The following is a 21,405-nucleotide window of genomic DNA, read 5'->3' on the forward strand; positions in this document are numbered from 1 at the left end:
ACTCATTTTTATGGGTCTTTTTCCAAATCAACGAGTTCTTTCAGGAGGCAGCTCAGTTTCAGGAGGAATAATCTAAAGCTCTTCTCTGAATAATCCACGCTTTGTTCTGTCTTTCAGATACTAGAGAACAGGCTCAGCTAGGGTCACCTTCATTCACAAGGGTTTTTTCGATATTGAGGACGCTCAGAGACCATATTGGATCAGGCGGTGTGCGCACTCCGATTGCATTGCATTGTGGTAGCATTATTTTCAATATGGCGGTAAAAGCGGTAGAAATGGGTAGAGTTTTACTGAATATTCCGTAAAATTTTGGCCGTTTCTTTTTCCTTTCACTATAGTTAAATATAATTTGATATATTCTGAATGTGTAGAAGTATTTTTCGTGCGTATTTGTCACGTATTATATCGTTCTCAAGGACAAACGCAAGCAATGTATTTTAGCATGTAACTTGAGACGGGTTTTCGAGCAGGTCAAATTCGTTGTAAGTCGTAGTTTTAAGGCTTTCAAAAACATGTATGGCCACTTTGATCCTTCTTCAATAGCTCTGAGCAAACGCGCTGCAACGGTACAGATGTTTTATGTGTTTTAAGTGACAGTGTTTGAGACCCTTTTGTGGAGCGAAAAGGCCCAGTGTTGTGTTCAGTGTGTTGCGTTACATAGCGTTACTACTGCAAGGTCATTTATCAATCGTGTTGTAAATCTACTTTCCTAAGTGAAGGAAAGTTAAACAATCGCGGGTGTTGTACTGTAAATCTTCTATCTTTATCATTAAATGAAGGACAGTTTAATTAGAACAAAGAAAAGAGTCACTTGATCTATGAAAACCTCTACCTTGCGTGAGGCGACACGCCGGAAAGCCGGAAAGCAAAGGGCAGTCGACCGTTGAAGGGTGTTGATAGGCCCGTGCGTCTCCTACCATTCGCTAGCGCTTTTAACTCTTCTTCCCTTAAAATTAAGCTCTTATTAGGATATCTTCTGATGACTTTCCTTTGCGATGTGATAATAGGGGTTAGTTTTGAGGTGTCATAATTCTCCATCGGTATGTTCTTGAGGTTTGGCAAAGCCTGATGAGATTGTGTTACAAAAGGTAACATTTTCTTCTGTGCGCGCTATTATCTTTGTTTCAGAGTGTACTTTTCTTCTGAAGTTATAACTCCAGAGATACGTTTCTCAAATTCCTCATCTAGGTTTCCTCTATTCTTGAGGGGTATTTTGAAACTCTGTACGTTTTTACTAAACGTGGAGCACGACAAATTCGTTCTTACGAGGCGTGGGGCTTTCCTTTTACAAATCCCGTATTTACGCTCGGTGGAAAAAGTACGTCTATTACAAGGTTTCTCTCTCTAATATGCGCTTGCATATCAAGGGTCAATTCACAGTTGAAAAACTCGCGTCTAGGAATATAATTACTGACTTTGAAACTATTTATCCCACCATCAGTTGTGAGTGTAACTTTTTCCATTCGTGTCGAGATTCCTACGCAGATTGCAGTTTCGAATCTTTCTAAATAACGTCAGTTGCCTCCTAAGAACGAATTCGTCACGGAGGAGTGACAGGAGTCGCGCTGGCTCGTCAAACGTATTAGCTTTTGTAGGAATGGCAACAGACAGTGAATCCCCATTACAATCCACGTATATTCACGCCGTATCTCGCTGTTACCAGAGATGTTCACTCCTACCCGTCAAGATGCAAATGACTCAGTTTTTGTTTTACGTACATGATGCAACGCAACAGAGTGCACACACCGCCAGATATTGGTGTTGCTCCTTTTTGGCCACCTTCCAATGCACCAACAGCACAGAGATTTCTCACATTTTTTGAAGAGTGGAGCCTCTTTTCTTCCAGTCCAATGGGTCTCGAATCAAAAGTTGAACTTATGACGTCAACTGACGCGTTTTTGATTGCGTCAATAGGTTTCTTTCCAGTCAGCCTGGTCAATTTTCTATTGAAAGCTGTAACACCTTCTGGAAGCCTTTTTACCCATTCTCTCCATCTCTCTGAATATTTAATGTTCATCTCTTGACTGTATTGAAAAGTGAAGAGGCGCTCACGTAAAGTTTGATTGAATCCTTAACTATTCCCTGATCTCTATGAATGCTTACATTTCCTCTTCTTATCCTCACATCATGCATATTGCTTTCTTGGTTACTTCACCCATGAATTCGCACCCATTCAACCTGAAGAACGTTTGGCCACCTCGATTTTCCTCTCTAATAGACTTCCCGAAAAGCGTAAGAGAATTAGAAGAATCTTTTGCGAACCCTTGTTCGATTCTCTTGATATTTCTCATAGGCCATCTGGTACTTCTTTTTTAGGAATTCGAGTTTGTGTTGGTTCTCGTTCTGGTTCTTGCTCTGGTTCATTAAGAAGAGCCATACTGTAAGAATTTGAATGAGAGAGAATCATGATAAAAATTAGGTGGATCGGATCAAGATTGAGCGGTATACGAATTTCGCATTTTCACTGGGCACTGATGTATACAGTCAAGTACGTTCCAGCTAGGACAAAAAATGCCAGAAAATAGCAAATCTAGAAATTGACTTTTTTTAACTTTATAGCTAAAAAAAAAAGTTATAAGAAAAACATGATTGCTTTGGTTGTTAATTTTTTTCTCGTATAGGGCCGTTCTCGTAGGAAATATGATCCTTCTGACGCGTCGAAAAATTCATACGGTAGAATCATGCGCTTAGTTATTTTTTGTTGCCCCATTTTCATTTGATTTCCCAGCATTGTGTCTGTGTCAAAACTACCCAGAGATTTGAATTATAATGAATATTGCTAACAATAACATTGCACACCTCGAATGAGAGACACGCATGGTCGTAGAGTTGAAATGTAAAATTATTCTTTGAGATCTGTATGATTAGATTTTCATTGAATTCATTAGCCAAAAGCTGTGGCCGTCCAAACGATATCCCTAACGGAAGGATCATAGGGTACGTATATTCCTTTAAGGAAAAGATCAGATACGAGTGCAACGAAGGCTACAATCTTAAAGGACCATCTTATAGAACATGCCAGGCTAACGAGAAATGGGGTGATAGTGACCCTATTTGTGAAGGTTAGATAATTTATCTTATAGACATCAAGATCATATCTCTTATGTGATTACAGTCCAACCTGAATTAAGTGGTCACCCAGGGGTTAAACACAGGTTCCACATAATAGGAGTCATTTGCGCTGAAAAGCGCACTTTGTCCTAACAGTCTAAAAAGAAAGTTGAGCTCCAATGCGTTGAGGATATTTGCTAAACATGAAATAAATTTGAGTTGAGAGATTATTCTTAGGTTTATTTGAGTGGTTCCACCATCAGTGACCACAATACAGGTGGAAGACAATAAATCGGCAATTGGGACTTCGTCAAAGATGACCACAGTCGTTTGATAAAGGTTAATACTTCGGTGCTTAATAAGGCGAACGAAATTCCGAACTTTGACAACCGTCCACTTAAAACGGGGTGACCGTTTGATACAATACCGCTTAACCCTTTAACTACCAGAAGTGATTTACAAGTAACTTTCCCTGTAATATCAATAACTTATCAGGTAACCTTGATTGAACACCAAATTCTCGTAAGCATTTTACAAGGGAATGTGTAGCAGCTAGAGGGGAGAATTTATAATAAGATCTTGGGAGTTAGGTTCGAATGTATCATAAGTCAAATTCAACGTATGCTATTCTTTTTCAAATTTGCTAGTTGAATCTTACTTAGATTTGGATGCCAAGTCATATGTTAGAACTGTAAAGAAATATCACATTGCTAACCTATATACCACACTAAAATCAAACTGCTTTTCTTTTCATTCACTGAATTTTGTTGCTGTTGTTGTTATTTGTCGGAAGTTGCGGAGTGTGGCCGTTTACAAAAGCCAGATCATGGAGATATAATCGAACAAGTGGCGTTTACCTATGGAAATAGAATAGTCTTTGACTGCACAGAGACGGGTTACGAAATGAAAGGATCAAAAGTAAGGACATGTCAAAGTGACGGAACATGGAGTGGCTCTCCTACAACATGTGAAAGTATGTAAGAATTAAATTGATAAGTTTTAAAGAAATCACAATTAGCTAGATCACGATCATTATTTCAATAACAACATTTGCTTTGATATAAAATTGTAACCTCACTAATTTGCCTGACTGAAAGACAGACAGAAAGAGAAACAGAAAGACAGACAGAAAGACAAACAGAAAGACAGACAAAAAGATAGACAGAAAGACAGACAGACAGACAGAGAGACAGGCAAACAGACGGCGAACTGATGGATTGGTCACCAGATTAATTGATTGATTGACTAACCAATTGATATTTGCAGTTGTTCAGTGTGGCGATCCTGGAACACTCCAAAACGGAACCCAGACGGTAACTAAAGGTTACGTGTACGGCGGATCTGTCAATTTTAAATGCAAGAAAGATTACACTCTGGTCGGGACGCGCATCATCTACTGCCAAGCGAACAAACAATGGAGTGCAGCTGTTCCGCATTGCCGAGGTCTGAGTTATTTCATGACATTATTAGACAGACCAACTTTCTTGCCCTTTCCTAAACACCCAACCGGGAAAAGATTACCATAATTTAAACGAATCAAGACGCCTTCTCGGATCTTCAAGGAGGTATTCTGGTGTCATACCACTTTAAATACAGTCAAGGCTGTAGTAAACGATCAGCCACGGGGAAAAGCAGCTCTATAATAATTTGATAATTTCATTCTTATATTGCGGGCTTTCCATGAAATGATCAAGCACGCATTACATCTCAATGATAATTATTAAAAATATACTATGATAAAATTGAAGCATACAACATATGTTAAGATACTATCAACTATCACGATAAAATTTCAATAAAAATTTATTTAGGTTGACCCCTTAATAAAGGTTCCACAGAAGAGATTTATCATAAAAAAATAATGAAAAATTATCACATAATTGACTACTTAGTGTAAACAAACTCGCTCAAAAATACTATTAACATTGATTTTGGGAGATGGATTTAGTAGAAATATTATTCTCAGTTTCACTTGATTGTTTCCCTTTGAGTGACCGTTCAATACAGGTAGAGGTCGACGCAAACAGGACGTTGGGACACAGTAAAACGGTGACCACGACAACTTTATAGAAGAGACCGCTTAATAGAGGCGAAATCTACCGTGATTCGGAACTTTGATAACCGACCGCTAAATACCGGGTGACCGCTTAATACGGTGCCGCTTAATAATGGTTCGACTGTAGTTAACAGAAACGTGAAATACGAGTCCTTAACGCTCCACTTTTTGGATTAAATAGAACCATAGCCTGGAACCCTTGATCACGTGCAGCCGATTAACGGCTTTCTTGCATATTTAACCTTCCAGTTCTCTGAATGATTTTATATTTTCCCAAACAGCTTCCTGCCGAGATCCTGGCGATCCTTTACATGGTAATAAGATTGGCGACAACTTTGTTCACGGCCAAAAAGTATCATATTCTTGTAATGGAAACTACGTCTTGGAGGGTGCGCGGACGAGCACATGTTCGGATGGCCGATGGAGTGACAAGATGCCAAGTTGCCGAGGCAAGTTTTGACTTCCTATCTTAACAAGTCAGATAAATTTTTTTTTGTCAACATATCAATATCAAAACATGTTAGTAATCATACGGGTTTCACATCAAACCAGAGAAATCCCTTTTTGATTCCGGGGGCACCAAGCAGGAGAGGAATCACTTTAATCTACCGAATGACAGTTTATCGACCGAATGACACTTTATCGACCGAATAACCTTTATCGACCAAACCGATCTAAAAACCTTAAAAAAAAAAAGCACGAAGCAGTGAACCTTGAAGCAAAATCAGTATACAACTGCTCTCAGGCAATGACTGTAGGGTTTCTGTGGGAACTTCCGGTACTAGGGATGCGACTTGAACTAATAATCTGAAATTACTTTGCATGATATTATTAAAGCAAAAGAATTGTTCGGTGGTATTGATTCATCAAACAATAGATTGTAGAAAAAGACACCGTCTTCAGTATACTTAAAAAACCTTTTCTTAGTATTACCCACCCTTCTCTGATGCTGCATGGCATTTGCTAAAGTTACAGTAAAGTATAACAATGATGATAAAAAAAGATAATTTTCGGTTTTAAATCAAAATTGCTTTGACTTAATAGCACCGTGTGCCAGACCTGCCACACCCACAAACGGGAGAGTGATGGGTCATTTCAGACATGGAAAGTCTCTAAGGTTCTTTTGTCGTTATGGCTATACGAGAGTTGGCTCCTCTCCTATCAAATGCATTGATGGAAAATGGGACAAACCTTTTCCAGTCTGCAAAGCTTAGGAAAGCTTGATTTTTGTCTTTCCAAAAGCTAAATTGCATACTTGAGTGAAAAACTGTTATAGCGGCTAATATCTCTTCTTTTGTTTGCTAAAACTAAATTGCACTTTTAAGGTAATGACTACAATTCTTTTACAATCAACAAGGCATTTGTGAAACTCTGAGAAATCCCTCCAAGGGAAAAGTGCACGGGAAGAATCCTTCCGGCCGTTTCCTTGACGGAGATGTAGCAACGTTCTCTTGCGACAATGGTTATGACTTGTTTGGTAAAAAGAGAATTCGTTGCGTTGGCAAAAAATGGGACTCCAGCGTACCTCAATGTAAAGGTGAGTGTATTTCGTACACATGCTGATGGATACGCGTCAATAGCTTTTCAGAGCGACTTCTGAAAAAGGTTCGCATGATGTTAATTTCAAGTTTAATAGCTCTATTCAAGGTAAAGAACAGGCCCATGCACCCATTGAGCTGATTAAGAATGTAGAAAAATTCTGTTTCTTTCAAATAAAAATTGTACTTAGACGAAAAAAACTCTATTCTCACTTCATCCACGAAAAAGACATACAGGAGCCACAAAGTTTCTTTTTTTTTTTTAACTTTTAAAAGGAAACCTATGAGAACTATCAGGTCTTAGTTTCTAACAAGGTAGATCTTCCAGACATAAAATCGCATTTATTCTCACATACTGGTTTTCGGTAGTACCTAAAGACGCAGATTTATATTGTGTGACTCCTTATTTGCAGCTCGTTGCAGAGTTTCGAGAAGACCCGTTAACGGTTATGTCAAAATAGGCCCAAAAAACATAGGGGAAATGATTAAGCATGGCGAAAATATCACCTACGGTTGCTTGGACTCTTACACCATTGAGGGAAGTAGTGCTCAAATATGTGACAATGGTCGATTGACAAATGTTGTTCCTAAATGCAAAGGTCTGTATCGATTTATTTTTGAAAACGCACTTAGCAAGCACTTACGGGACTTTGTTGGGTACAAAACACTTAAAAACATTTGGTGCAAGAGAATGCTTTCGAAATGTTTACAATATTCTACTAAAATCTTAGTGAAACTTGAAAATTGGCAGAGCTTATAAACATAGTTGATAAACTATGGCAATCGTTCGCTGTTTTTCCCTTCCTGCCAACCCACTGCAGTGTTGAAGAACACAGTCATCGACACATGAAGACCCAAATAATAAGGATCCGATTTTGTTGATGTACCAGACCAGTATCTGATTTATAGATATACCGAATACTGATTTATTTCACAAATAAATGCCAAGTTTCCGTGCGTTGGTAAAGTAATAGCCAGAAATGATTTGAAAATGTGGCTAAAACAAAAAAGGTGGCAAACGAGGCGCAGGCAAGATTGTAACCGATGTTCTAACCACATTTTTACGTCCTCTGTAATCTATTACTCTACAGACCCAAGGCAACATGAAATCTTTTTTTCTCCTGTTTATATATAGTTTTATGATTAAAATGTAACGTAAAAAGTTTTGTTTATGGCGATGACGTGTTTGCGTCTTTCACCAATAGATCATGAGTAGGAAGCAATAAAACTGCGTGTGTAAATCGGTTTATTTATTTCTTACATGAACCTTACGCTCAGGCGCGGCATTTCTCTATGAAGCACAGGCGATGGTAAATTTGGTCCAATTATGCTTGTGAAACATGAGTGTACTGATCGATAAGAAACCGTTTGGCTTTTACCAACAAGTTAGTATGATGTTGACCTCTTCATATATCTTTACTTTGACTAACTACTGTAGCTTCATGTGCACCTCTGCGGGACATAAGAAACGGGCGAGTATTTGGCAGAAGTTTTGGCCATGGAAAAACTATTGACTACCGCTGCGATGGAAGTTATACCATTGAAGGGCCAAGCAAATTGACATGTGATGATGGAAAGTGGAACTCCAATCCTCCAGTGTGCAGAGGTCAGTCAAGAAGAATATTTGTTGTTACTCATTTGACCAATAGGAGCCTCTTAACTGAACACGTTGGTACAGTAGCACGAAGAGAAAAATCATCTTTAATAGTAATACTTTTGACAAATAGCAGCCTCTGAATAGCCATTGCTACGGGAGCACAGAGGTGGCAGATGTCATTGTAGAAAAGCATCGATATTGGAGCAAAAAAAATTTGTTCATTTATGAGATGAAAGGATAAACTAATAATTGTAACACGTGTTAGTTCTTCCTACGGTACATCCAATACATGCACAGGCTAAACATCTTTACCACTGGTTAAAACTAACAGCCAAGGTTTTCTCTTTTTTCTTTTTTTTTTTGTAGCATCATGCAAAGATCCAGGATCACCTGCTAACAGCAAAAGACAACAACAGGGCTTTGGCCACAACTCTTTGGTATCGTTTTCCTGTAACAAAAATTATCAGCTTGAGGGAGAAAAACAGATTCGATGCAACGATGGCGCTTGGAGTGGCAATCTCCCGAAATGCGTTGGTGAGAGAATTTTTGATGTTTTTTTTTTTTTTTTTTTTTAACTTAACCGATCTAACGAAACCATTGTAATATTATGCCATTCATTCAATTTTTTACATAACTTATAATTAATGTTTCTCTTCTCCTTTTTCCTTTCCAACGTGTATTCCGGTTTCTCTCTTGTTACTATAGCCGTGTGTCCAGATCCCGGTATTCCATCTAAAGGCAAACGCTTTGGCGACAATTTCAAGACCGGTAGTACAGTCACGTTTAAGTGCAGAACAAACTACGATTTAATAGGAAACAACACAATGCGGTGTGAGGACGGAGTTTGGAGCGGTACAGTTCCAATTTGTCAAGGTATAAAATGTTATTTGAGATGATTTGAGAAGTGACTTATCACACCCATTTATTAGATAAGTGATTGGTTGGGTACCTTGCGTGACAAGCGCGTTTAATACAAAAGGATTTTAATTATTTGTCGGACAATAAAACTCTTTGAAAACCACTGAAATAAAATTGCTCTGGTATTTGTTTTCCTCAGTAAGTGGGGAAGTGCTTTTTTTTTTTATTTTGCACTCCTTAAGGGTAACCTTTTTTTAATGAATAAATATTTCAATATGAGATGAAGTAGAAGGGATATTTGATAAACATAAAATAAATTTGAGTTGAAAGATTATTCTTAGGTTTGTTTGAGGGGTTCCGCCATCAGTGTCCACAATACAGGTGGAAGACAATAAATCGGCAATTGGGACTTCGTCAAAGATGACCACAGTCGTACGCGTTTGATAAAGGTTAATACTTCGGTGCTTAATAAGGCGAACGAAATTCCGAACTTTGACAACCGTCCACTTAAAACGGGGTGACCGTTTGATACAATGCCGCTTAACCCTTTAACTACCAGAAGTGATTTACCAGTAACTTTTCCCTGTAATATCAATAACTTATCAGGTAACCTTGATTGAACACCAAATTCTCGTAAGCATTTTACAAGGGAATGTGTAGCAGCTAGAGGGGAGAATTTATAATCAGATCTTGGGAGTTAGGTTCGAATGTATCATAAGTCAAATTCAACGTATGCTATTCTTTTTCAAATTTGCTAGTTGAATCTAACTTAGATTTGGATGCCAAGTCATATGTTAGAACTGTAAAGAAATATCATTTTGCTAACCTAGATACCACACTAAAATCAAACTGCTTTTCTTTTCATTCACTGAATTTTGTTGCTGTTGTTGTTATTTGTCGGAAGTTGCGGAGTGTGGCCGTTTACAAAAGCCAGATCATGGAGATATAATCGAACAAGTGGCGTTTACCTATGGAAATAGAATAGTCTTTGACTGCACAGAGACGGGTTACGAAATGAAAGGATCAAAAGTAAGGACATGTCAAAGTGACGGGACATGGAGTGGCTCTCCTACAACATGTGAAAGTATGTAAGAATTAAATTGATAAGTTTTAAAGAAATCACAATTAGCTAGATCACGATCATTATTTCAATAACAACATTTGCTTTGATATAAAATTGTAACCTCACTAATTTGGCTGCCTGAAAGACAGACAGAAAGACACACAAAGACAGACAGAAAGACAGACAAAAAGATAGACAGAAAGACAGACACAGAGAGACAGAGAGACAGACAGACAGACAGACAGGCAAACAGACGGCGAACTGATGGATTGGTCACCAGATTAATTGATTGATTGACTAACCAATTGATATTTGCAGTTGTTCAGTGTGGCGATCCTGGAACACTCCAAAACGGAACCCAGACGGTAACTAAAGGTTACGTGTACGGTGGATCTGTCAATTTTAAATGCAAGAAAGATTACACTCTGGTCGGGACGCGCATTATCTACTGCCAAGCGAACAAACAATGGAGTGCAGCTGTTCCGCATTGCCGAGGTCTGAGTTATTTCATGACATTATTAGACAGACCTACTTTCTTGCCCTTTCCTAAACACCCAACCGGGAAAAGATTACCATAATTTAAACGAATCAAGACGCCTTCTCGGATCTTCAAGGAGGTATTCTGGTGTCATACCACTTTAAATACAGTCAAGGCTGTAGTAAACGGTCAGCCACGGGGAAAAGCAGCTCTATAATAATTTGATAATTTGATTCTTATTTTGCGCGCTTTCCATGAAATGATCAAGCACGCATTACATCTCAATGATAATTATTAAAAATATACTACGATAAAATTGAAGCATACAACATATGTCAAGATACTATCAACTATTATGACAAAATTTCAATTAAAAATTTATTTAGGTTGACCCCTTAATAAAGGTTCCACAGAAGAGATTTATCATAAAAAAAATAATGAAAAATTATCACATAATTGACAACTTAGTGTAAACAAATTCGCTCAAAAATACTATTAACATTGATTTTGGGAGATGGATTTAATAGAAATATTATTCTCAGTTTCACTTGATTGTTTCCGCTTTGAGAGACCGTTCAATACAGGTAGAGGTCGACGCAAACAGGACGTTGGGACACAGTAAAACGGTGACCACGACAACTTTTTAGAAGAGACCGCTTAATAGAGGCGAAATCTACCGTGATTCGGAACTTTGACAACCGACCGATAAATACCGGGTGACCGCTTAATACGGTGCCGCTTCATAACGGTTCGACTGTAGTTAACAGAAACGTGAAATACGAGTCCTTAACGCGCCACTCTTTGGATTAAATAGAACCATAGCCTGGAAACCTTGATCACGTGCAGCCGATTACGGGCTTTCTTGCATATTCAACCATCCAATTCTCTGAATGATTTTATATTTTCCCAAACAGCTTCCTGCCGAGATCCAGGTTATCCTTTACATGGTAATAAGATTGGCGACAACTTTGTTCACGGCCAAAAAGTATCATATTCTTGTAATGGAAACTACGTCTTGGAGGGTGCGCGGACGAGCACATGTTCGGATGGCCGATGGAGTGACAAGATGCCAAGTTGCCGAGGCAAGTTTTGACTTCCTATCTTAACAAGTCAGATAAATTTTTTTTTGTCAACATATCGATATCAAAACATGTTAGTAATCATACGGGTTTCACATCAAACCAGAGAAATCCCTTTTTGATTCCGGGGGCACCAAGCAGGAGAGGAATCACTTTAATCTACCGAATGACAGTTTATCGACCGAATGACACTTTATCGACCGAATAACCTTTATCGACCTAACCGATCTAAAAACCTTAAAAAAAAAAAGCAGGAAGCAATGAACCTTGAAGCAAAATCAGTATACAACTGCTCTCAGGCAATGACTGTAGGGTTTCTGTGGCAACTTCCGGTACTGGGGATGCGACTTGAACTGATAATAGAGAGCTTAAGCATCGGACGTTTTTGATTCACGGACGTCAACCGGAAGTTTAAATATGAGCTTCGCAATCAGTACGCATGTGCAGACGTTTTTGACGTGAGGTCGCAGACGTGAAAGTGGGATGTTTGCCGTGCGTGTTGTTTCGCTCTGTTTCCGGACTGTCTCAGTACAAGACTGACACCATGTCTTCATTTTCAATCGTCAAATCAAACCCGTAAGTACATTGTAGGTTTCATAAGAAAGTAGTTTTTTATCTGCACTTAAACAATAACTTTTAAAAATGGGACAAAATGTGCCTAACTTCGTGCTTGGCACAAGTTTCCGCAGGTTCTGTTACTTGGTTTTGTTTGATCGTGAATTCTTTTTTGTTTGTCGCCATTCTTTTAGTTATCCTACGAGCAGAGGGTTTTTCCAGAACAGGAAAAATACTTATATAATAGCAAGTTATCTTGCCATGTGTTTGTTTTTGTTATTAGTTGTTTTCTTTTTGTCGAGAGGTTTATGTCGTTGCCGTATTTCACGTTCAAGAAAGTGCATTAATTTCCCCGCCATTAAGCTTTTTATTTTTAGTGCTGAAATGTGATCGACTATTTTATACAGCTACTACCTACAGTAACACTCGCTTCTATCTTTTTTCTTTTATGTAGTGGGCCTATGGAATGGTCTGAACAGCACGACGTAGCACTAATGAAAGAAGTCAGAGTGCAGAATCCGTTTAAAGCAAAGAAGAAAACGAGCAACCGAGCGCAAATATGGCTGTCGATCGCAGAGGCGCTAAGTGGATTACAAGATCCGTTATTCAAGGATTCAATGACAAAAGGATCAGTGCAAGATCGTTACGTTTTGGAGTGCAGCCCCTTTATTCGATATAGCATCCGTGTAGGTGTTGAAGTCACGTGGATTCAGTAGATCATGATTCCACTGACACAGTTTGTGACCATGTATATCGTAAATATAATTCATCACCGTATTTGATATCATGCTAAGTTCAGGAACCGGTCGGCCGAATCGTGCGAGCATGTCGCTATATCGGCAAGGAAACGACATTCGCCTGAGCAAAATACGTAGCCCCTCTAACTTGTCGGCAGTGGTTCTCTGATTACAGTGGAAGGTGTCCGGTAGTCGAAGCGCATCAGCCAGCAGTGGAAGGTCCTTTTTTTCAACTCTAAACTCGGACTTGCACTCAGGTTCCTCGATACTCTCGATACTAAACCTCGCGTATTTTTCGTACGAAAACTCAGTGTTTTTTGACGAATTCTCTTTCAGTAATAGCAACAGTTCCTCATCTGACACCAGTCCTTGGTCATGAGCGATTAAAAGTGATTTTCTCACATCCTTTAAATACAGCATGTTGCAAATTACGGCCACATTTCCTTTGTAAACAATGACCAAAAACGTGACAACTGTGATCAGCTGTCACGTTCGTGGTGACGCAGGTGTCCAGCTTAAGTAAAAAATTTCGCGCCTAAAACGCCGTTGTCGATCCAGTCTCCCCCGGTATTCTGACGTCCGTGACATCAAAAACGTCTGATGCTTAAGCTCTCTAATCTGAAATTACTTTGCATGATATTATCAAAGCAAAAGAATTGTTTGGTGGTATTGATTCATCAAAAAATAGATTGTAGAAAAGGACACCGTCTTCAGTATACTTAAAAAAACCTTTTCTTAGTATTACCCACCCTTCTCTGATGCTGCATGGCATTTGCTAAAGTTACAGTAAAGTATAACAATGATGATAAAAAAAGATAATTTTCGGTTTTAAATCAAAATTGCTTTGACTTCATAGCACCGTGTGCCAGACCTGCCACACCCACAAACGGGAGAGTGATGGGTCATTTCAGACAAGGAAAGTCTCTAAGGTTCTTTTGTCGTTATGGCTATACGAGAGTTGGCTCCTCTCCCATCAATTGCATTGATGGAAAATGGGACAAACCTTTTCCAGTCTGCAAATATTAGGAAAGCTTGATTTTTGTCTTTCCAAAAGCTAAATTGCATATTTGAGTGAAAAAACTGTTATAGCGGCTAATATCTCTTCTTTTGTTTGCTAAAACTAAATTGCACTTTTAAGGTAATGACTACAATTCTTTTACAATCAACAAGGCATTTGTGAAACTCTGAGAAATCCCTCCAAGGGAAAAGTGCACGGGAAGAATCCTTCCGGCCGTTTCCTTGACGGAGATGTAGCAACGTTCTCTTGCGACAATGGTTATGACTTGTTTGGTAAAAAGAGAATTCGTTGCGTTGGCAAAAGATGGGACTCCACCGTACCTCAATGTAAAGGTGAGTGTATTTCGTACACATGCTGATGGATATGCGTCAATAGCTTTTCAGAGCGACTTCTGAAAATGGTTCGCATGATGTTCATTTCAAGTTTAATAGCTTTATTTAAGGTAAAAAACAGGCCCATGCACCCATTGAACTGATTAAGAATGTAGAAAAATTCTGTTTCTTTCAAATAAAAATTGTACTTAAATGAAAAAAAACTCTATTCTCACTTCATCCACGAAAAAGACATACAGGAGCCACAAAGTTTCTTTCTTTTTAACTTTTAAAAGGAAACCTATGAGAACTATCAGGTCTTAGTTTCTAACAAGCTAGATCTTCCAGGCATAAAATCGCATTTATTCCCACATACTGGTTTTAGGTAATACCTAAAGACGCAGATTCATATTGGTTGACTCCTTATTTGCAGCTCTTTGCAGAGTTTCGAGAAGACCCGTTAACGGTTATGTCAAAATAGGCCCAAGAAACATAGGGGAAATGATTAAGCATGGCGAAAATATCACCTACGGTTGCTTGGACTCTTACACCATTGAGGGAAGTAGTGCTCAAATTTGTGACAATGGTCGATTGACAAATGTTGTTCCTAAATGCAAAGGTCTGTATCGATTTATTTTTGAAAAAATACTTAGCAAGCACTTACGGGACTTTGTTGGGTACAAAACACTTAAAAACATTTGGTGCAAGAGAATGCTTTCGAAATGTTTACAATATTCTACTAAAATCTTAGTGAAACTTGAAAATTGGCAGAACTTATAAACATAGTTGATAAACTATGGCAATCGTTAGCTGTTTTTCTCTCCCTGCCAACCCACTGCAGCATTGAAGAACACAGTCATCGACACATGAAGACCCAAATAATAAGGATCCGATTTTGTTGATGTACCAGACCAGTATCTGATTTATAGATATACCGAATACTGATTTATTTCACAAATAAATGCCAAGTTTCCGTGCGTTGGTAAAGTAATAGCCAGAAATGATTTGAAAATGTGGCTAAAACAAAAAAGGTGGCAAACGAGGCGCAGGCAAGATTGTAACCGATGTTCTTACCACATTTTTACGTCCTCTGTAATCTATTACTCTGCAGACCAAAGGCAACATGAAATCTTTTTGTCTCCTGTTTATATATAGTTTTATGATTAAAATGTAACGTAAAAAGTTTTGTTGATGGTGATGACGTGTTTGCGTCTTTCACCAATAGATCATGAGTAGGAAGCAATAAAATTGCGTGTGTAAATCGGTTTATTTATTTCTTACATGAACCTTACGCTGAGGCGTGGCATTTCTCTTTGAAGCACAGGCGATGGTAAATTTGGTCCGATTATGCTTGTGAAACATGAGTCTACTGATCGATAAGAAACCGTTTGGCTTTTACCAACAAGTTAGTATGATGTTGACCTCTTCATATATCTTTACTTTGGCTAACTAATGTAGCTTCATGTGCACCTCTGCGGGACATAAGAAACGGGCGAGTATTTGGCAGAAGTTTTGGCCATGGAAAAACTATTGACTACCGCTGCGATGGAAGTTATACCATTGAAGGGCCAAGCAGATTGACGTGTGATGATGGAAAGTGGAACTCCAATCCTCCAGTGTGCAGAGGTCAGTCAAGAAGAATAATTGTTGTTACCCATTTGATCAATAGGAGCCTCTTAACTGAACACGTTGGTACAATAGCACGAAGAGAAAAATCATCTTTAGTAGTAATGCTTTTGACATATAGCAGCTTCTGAATAGCCATTGCTACGGGAGCACAGAGGTGGCAGATGTCATTGTAGAAAAGCATCGATATTGGAGCAAAAAAAATTTGTTCATTTATGAGATGAAAGGATAAACTAATAATTGTAACACGTGTTAGTTCTTCCTACGGTACATCCAATACATGCACAGGCTAAACATCTTTACCGCTGGTTAAAACTAACAGCCAAGGTTTTCTCTTTTTTCTTTTTTTTGTTTTTTTTGTAGCATCATGCAAAGATCCAGGATCACCTGCTAACAGCAAAATACAACAACAGGGCTTTGGCCACAACTCTTTGGTATCGTTTTCCTGTAACAAAAATTATCAGCTTGAGGGAGAAAAACAGATTCGATGCAACGATGGCGCTTGGAGTGACAATCTCCCGAAATGCGTTGGTGAGAGAATTTTTGATGTTTTTTCTTTTTTTTAACTTAACCGATCTAACGAAACCATTGTAATATTATGCCATTCATTCAATTTTTTACATAACTTATAATTAATGTTTCTCTTCTCCCTTTTCCTTTCCAACGTGTATTCCGGTTTCTCTCTTGTTACTCTAGCCGTGTGTCCAGATCCCGGTATTCCATCTAAAGGCAAACGCTTTGGCGACAATTTCAAGACCGGTAGTACAGTCACGTTTAAGTGCAGAACAAACTACGATTTAATAGGAAACAACACAATGCGGTGTGAGGACGGAGTTTGGAGCGGTACAGTTCCAATTTGTCAAGGTATAAAATGTTATTTGAGATGGTTTGAGAAGTGACTTATCACACCCATTTATTAGATAAGTGATTGGTTGGGTACTTTGCGTGACAAGCGCGTTTAATACAAAAAGATTTTAACTATTGGTCGGACAATAAAACTCTTTGAAAACCACTGAAATAAAATTGCTCTTGTATTTGTTTTCCTCAGTAAGTGGGGAAGTGTTTTTTTTTTTTATTTTGCACTCCTTAAGGGTAACCTTTTTTTAATGAATAAATATTTCATTGTTGAAGTAGAAGGGATACTTGATAAACATAAAATAAATTTAAGTTGAAAGATTATTCTTAGGTTTATTTGAGTGGTTCCGCCATCAGTGACCACAATACAGGTGGAAGACAATAAATCGGCAATTGGGACTTCGTCAAAGATGACCACAGTCGTTTGATAAAGGTTAATACTTCGGTGCTTAATAAGGCGAACGAAATTCCGAACTTTGACAACGTCCACTTAAAACGGGGTGACCGTTTGATACAATGCCGCTTAACCCTTTAACTACCAGAAGTGATTTACCAGTAACTTTTCCCTGTAATATCAAAAACTTATCAGGTAACCTTGATTGAACACCAAATTCTCGTAAGCATTTTACAAGGGAATGTGTAGCAGCTAGAGGGGAGAATTTATAATCAGATCTTGGGAGTTAGGTTCGAATGTATCATAAGACAAATTCAACGCACGCTATTCTTTTTCAAATTTGCTAGTTGATTGTAACTTAGATTTGCATGCCAAGTCATACGTTAGAACTGTAAAGAAATATCACATTGCTAACCTAGATACCACACTAAAATCAAACTGCTTTTCTTTTCATTCACTGAATTTTGTTGCTGTTGTTGTTATTTGTCGGAAGTTGCGGAGTGTGGCCGTTTACAAAAGCCAGATCATGGAGATATAATCGAACAAGTGGCGTTTACCTATGGAAATAGAATAGTCTTTGACTGCACAGAGACGGGTTACGAAATGAAAGGATCAAAAGTAAGGACATGTCAAAGTGACGGGACATGGAGTGGCTCTCCTACAACATGTGAAAGTATGTAAGAATTAAATTGATAAGTTTTAAAGAAATCACAATTAGCTAGATCACGATCATTATTTCAATAACAACATTTGCTTTGATATAAAATTGTAACCTCACTAATTTGGCTGACTGAAAGACAGACAGAAAGACATACAAAGACAGACAGAAAGACAGACAAAAAGATAGACAGAAAGACAGACACAGACAGACAGAGAGACAGACAGACAGACAGACAGGCAAACAGACGGCGAACTGATGGATTGGTCACCAGATTAATTGATTGATTGACTAACCAATTGATATTTGCAGTTGTTCAGTGTGGCGATCCTGGAACACTCCAACACGGAACCCAGACGGTAACTAAAGGTTACGTGTACGGTGGATCTGTCAATTTTAAATGCAAGAAAGATTACACTCTGGTCGGAACGCGCATCATCTACTGCCAAGCGAACAAACAATGGAGTGCAGCTGTTCCGCATTGCCGAGGTCTGAGTTATTTCATGACATTATTAGACAGACCTACTTTCTTGCCCTTTCCTAAACAGCCAACCGGTAAGAGATTACCATAATTTAAACGAATCAAGACGCCTTCTCGGATATTCAAGGGAGCATTCTGGTGTCATACCACTTTAAATACAGTCAAGGCTGTAGTAAACGGTCAGCCACGGGGAAAAGCAGCTCTATAATAATTTGATAATTTCATTCTTATTTTGCGCGCTTTCCATGAAATGATCAAGCACGCATTACATCTCAATGATAATTATTAAAAATATACTACGATAAAATTGAGGCATACAACATAGGTTAAGATACTATCAACTATCATGAGAAAATTTCAATAAAAATTTATTTAGGTTGACCCCTTAATAAAGGTTCCACAGAAGAGATTTATCATAAAAAAATAATGAAAAATTATCACATAATTGACTACTTAGTGTAAACAAACTCGCCCAAAAATACTATTAACATTGATTTTGGAAGATGGAATTAATAGAAATATTATTCTCAGTTTCACTTGATTGTTTCCGCTTTGAGAGACCGTTCAATACAGGTAGAGGTCGACGCAAACAGGACGTTGGGACTCAGTAAAACGGTGACCACGACAACTTTTTAGAAGAGACCGCTTAATAGAGGCGAAATCTACCGTGATTCGGAACTTTGACAACCGACCGATAAATACCGGGTGACCGCTTAATACGGTGCCGCTTAATAACGGTTCGACTGTAGTTAACAGAAACGTGAAATACGAGTCCTTAACGCGCCACTCTTTGGATTAAATAGAACCATAGCCTGGAAACCTTGATCACGTGCAGCCGATTAACGGCTTTCTTGCATATTTAACCATCCAGTTCTCTGAATGATTTTATATTTTCCCAAACAGCTTCCTGCCGAGATCCAGGTTATCCTTTACATGGCAATAAGATTGGCGACAACTTTGTTCACGGCCAAAAAGTATCATATTCTTGTAATGGAAACTACGTCTTGGAGGGTGCGCGGACGAGCACATGTTCGGACGGCCGATGGAGTGACAAGATGCCAAGTTGCCGAGGCAAGTTTTGACTTCCTATCTTAACAAGTCAGATAATTTTTTTTTTTTTTTTGTCAACATATCAATATCAAAACATGTTAGTAATCATACGGGTTTCACATCAAACTAGAGAAATCCCTTTTTGAAATCGGGGGCACCAAGCAGGAGAGGAATCAACTTTATTTACCGAATGATAGTTTATCGACCGAATTACATTTTATCGACCGAATGACACTTTATCGACCGAACAACCTTAATCGACCAAACCAATCTAAAAACCTTTAAAACAAAGCAGGAAGCAATGAACCTTGAAGCAAACTCAGTATACAACTGCTCTGAGGCAATGACTGTAAGGTTTCTGTGGCAACTTCGGGTACTAGGTATGCGACTTTGAGAATATCATTACTTTGCATGATATTATCAAAGCAAAAGAATTGTTTGGTGGTATTGATTCATCAAACAATAGATTGTAGAAAAGGACACCGTTCTCAGCATACTTAAAAAACCTTTTCTTAGTATTACCCACCCTTCTCTGATGCTGCATGGCATTTGCTAAAGTTACAGTAAAGTATAACAATGATGATAAAAAAAAGATGAGTTTCGGTTTTAAATCAAAATTGCTTTGACTCCATAGCACCGTGTGCCAGACCTGCCGCACCCACACACGGGAGAATAGCTGGTGATCTCAGACATGGAAAGTCTCTAAGGTTCTTTTGTCGTTATGGCTATGCAAGAGTTGGCCCCTCTCCCATCAAATGTATTGATGGAAAATGGGACAAACCATTTGCAGTCTGCAAAGGTTAGGAAAGCTTGATTTTTGTCTTTCCAAAAGCTAAATTGCATACTAGAGTGAAAAACTGTTATAGCGGCTAATATCTCTTCTTTTGTTTGCTAAAACTAAATTGCACTTTTAAGGTAATGACTACAATTCTTTTACAATCAACAAGGCATTTGTGAAACTCTGAGAAATCCCTCCAAGGGAAAAGTGCACGGGAAGAATCCTTCTGGCCGTTTCCTTGACGGAGATGTTGCAACGTTCTCTTGCGACAATGGTTATGACTTGTTTGGTAAAAAGAGAATTCGTTGCGTTGGCAAAAGATGGGACTCCACCGTACCTCAATGTAAAGGTGAGTGTATTTCGTACACATGCTGATGGATACGCGTCAATAGCTTTTCAGAGCGACTTCTGAAAATGGTTCGCATGATGTTCATTTCAAGTTTAATAGGTTTATTTAAGGTAAAGAACAGGCCCATGCACCCATTGAACTGATTTAGAATGTAGAAAAATTCTGTTTCTTTCAAATAAAAATTGTACTTAGTTGAAAAAAACTCTATTCTCACTTCATCCACGAAAAAGACATACAGGAGCCACAAAGTTTCTTTCTTTTTAACTTTTAAAAGGAAACCTATGAGAACTATCAGGTCTTAGTTTCTAACAAGCTAGATCTTCCAGGCATAAAATCGCATTTATTCCCACATACTGGTTTTAGGTAATACCTAAAGACGCAGATTCATATTGGTTGACTCCTTATTTGCAGCTCGTTGCAGAGTTTCGAGAAGACCCGTTAACGGTTATGTCAAAATAGGTCCAAGAAACATAGGGGAAATGATTAAGCATGGCGAAAATATCACCTACGGTTGCTTGGACTCTTACACCATTGAGGGAAGTAGTGCTCAAATTTGTGACAATGGTCGATTGACAAATGTTGTTCCTAAATGCAAAGGTCTGTATCGATTTATTTTTGAAAAAATACTTAGCAAGCACTTACGGGACTTTGTTGGGTACAAAACACTTAAAAACATTTGGTGGAAGAAAATGCTTTCGAAATGTTTACAATATTCTACTAAAATCTTAGTGAAACTTGAAAATTGGCAGAACTTATAAACATAGTTGATAAACTATGGCAATCGTTAGCTGTTTTTCCCTTCCTGCCAACCCACTGCACTGTTGAAGAACACAGTCATCGACACATGAAGACCCAAATAATAAGGATCCGATT

General features: G+C 38.4%; 1 protein-coding gene and 1 long non-coding RNA gene across 4 annotated transcripts in view; both read left to right on the forward strand.

The window, feature by feature from the left end:
- Positions 1-21,405, forward strand: part of LOC111345236 (sushi, von Willebrand factor type A, EGF and pentraxin domain-containing protein 1-like) — a 33,784-nt gene that overhangs the window by 3,862 nt on the left and 8,517 nt on the right. For 2 of the 3 annotated variants that reach the window (XM_088756701.1, XM_088756699.1), the window contains exons 4-27: positions 2,889-3,062; positions 3,845-4,024; positions 4,318-4,494; positions 5,389-5,556; positions 6,152-6,313; positions 6,462-6,644; positions 7,059-7,244; positions 8,084-8,251; positions 8,609-8,776; positions 8,948-9,115; positions 10,005-10,184; positions 10,482-10,658; positions 11,556-11,723; positions 14,183-14,362; positions 14,775-14,960; positions 15,800-15,967; positions 16,331-16,498; positions 16,664-16,831; positions 17,710-17,889; positions 18,187-18,363; positions 19,259-19,426; positions 20,040-20,204; positions 20,353-20,532; positions 20,944-21,129. In XM_088756701.1, the coding sequence (XP_088612827.1) occupies positions 2,889-3,062; positions 3,845-4,024; positions 4,318-4,494; positions 5,389-5,556; positions 6,152-6,313; positions 6,462-6,644; positions 7,059-7,244; positions 8,084-8,251; positions 8,609-8,776; positions 8,948-9,115; positions 10,005-10,184; positions 10,482-10,658; positions 11,556-11,723; positions 14,183-14,362; positions 14,775-14,960; positions 15,800-15,967; positions 16,331-16,498; positions 16,664-16,831; positions 17,710-17,889; positions 18,187-18,363; positions 19,259-19,426; positions 20,040-20,204; positions 20,353-20,532; positions 20,944-21,129 (4,185 nt within the window). The remainder of the gene's footprint in view (positions 1-2,888; positions 3,063-3,844; positions 4,025-4,317; positions 4,495-5,388; positions 5,557-6,151; positions 6,314-6,461; positions 6,645-7,058; positions 7,245-8,083; positions 8,252-8,608; positions 8,777-8,947; positions 9,116-10,004; positions 10,185-10,481; positions 10,659-11,555; positions 11,724-14,182; positions 14,363-14,774; positions 14,961-15,799; positions 15,968-16,330; positions 16,499-16,663; positions 16,832-17,709; positions 17,890-18,186; positions 18,364-19,258; positions 19,427-20,039; positions 20,205-20,352; positions 20,533-20,943; positions 21,130-21,405) is intronic. The other variant, XM_088756700.1, reaches the window with a different exon arrangement.
- Positions 12,065-13,052, forward strand: LOC148733027 (uncharacterized). The gene is made up of 2 exons (XR_015999906.1): positions 12,065-12,296; positions 12,730-13,052. It is a non-coding gene; the product is annotated as an uncharacterized LOC148733027 (long non-coding RNA).

Source organism: Stylophora pistillata, chromosome 4, assembly GCF_964205215.1.
Source record: "Stylophora pistillata chromosome 4, jaStyPist1.2, whole genome shotgun sequence".
Classification (NCBI taxonomy): Eukaryota; Metazoa; Cnidaria; class Anthozoa; order Scleractinia; family Pocilloporidae; genus Stylophora; species Stylophora pistillata.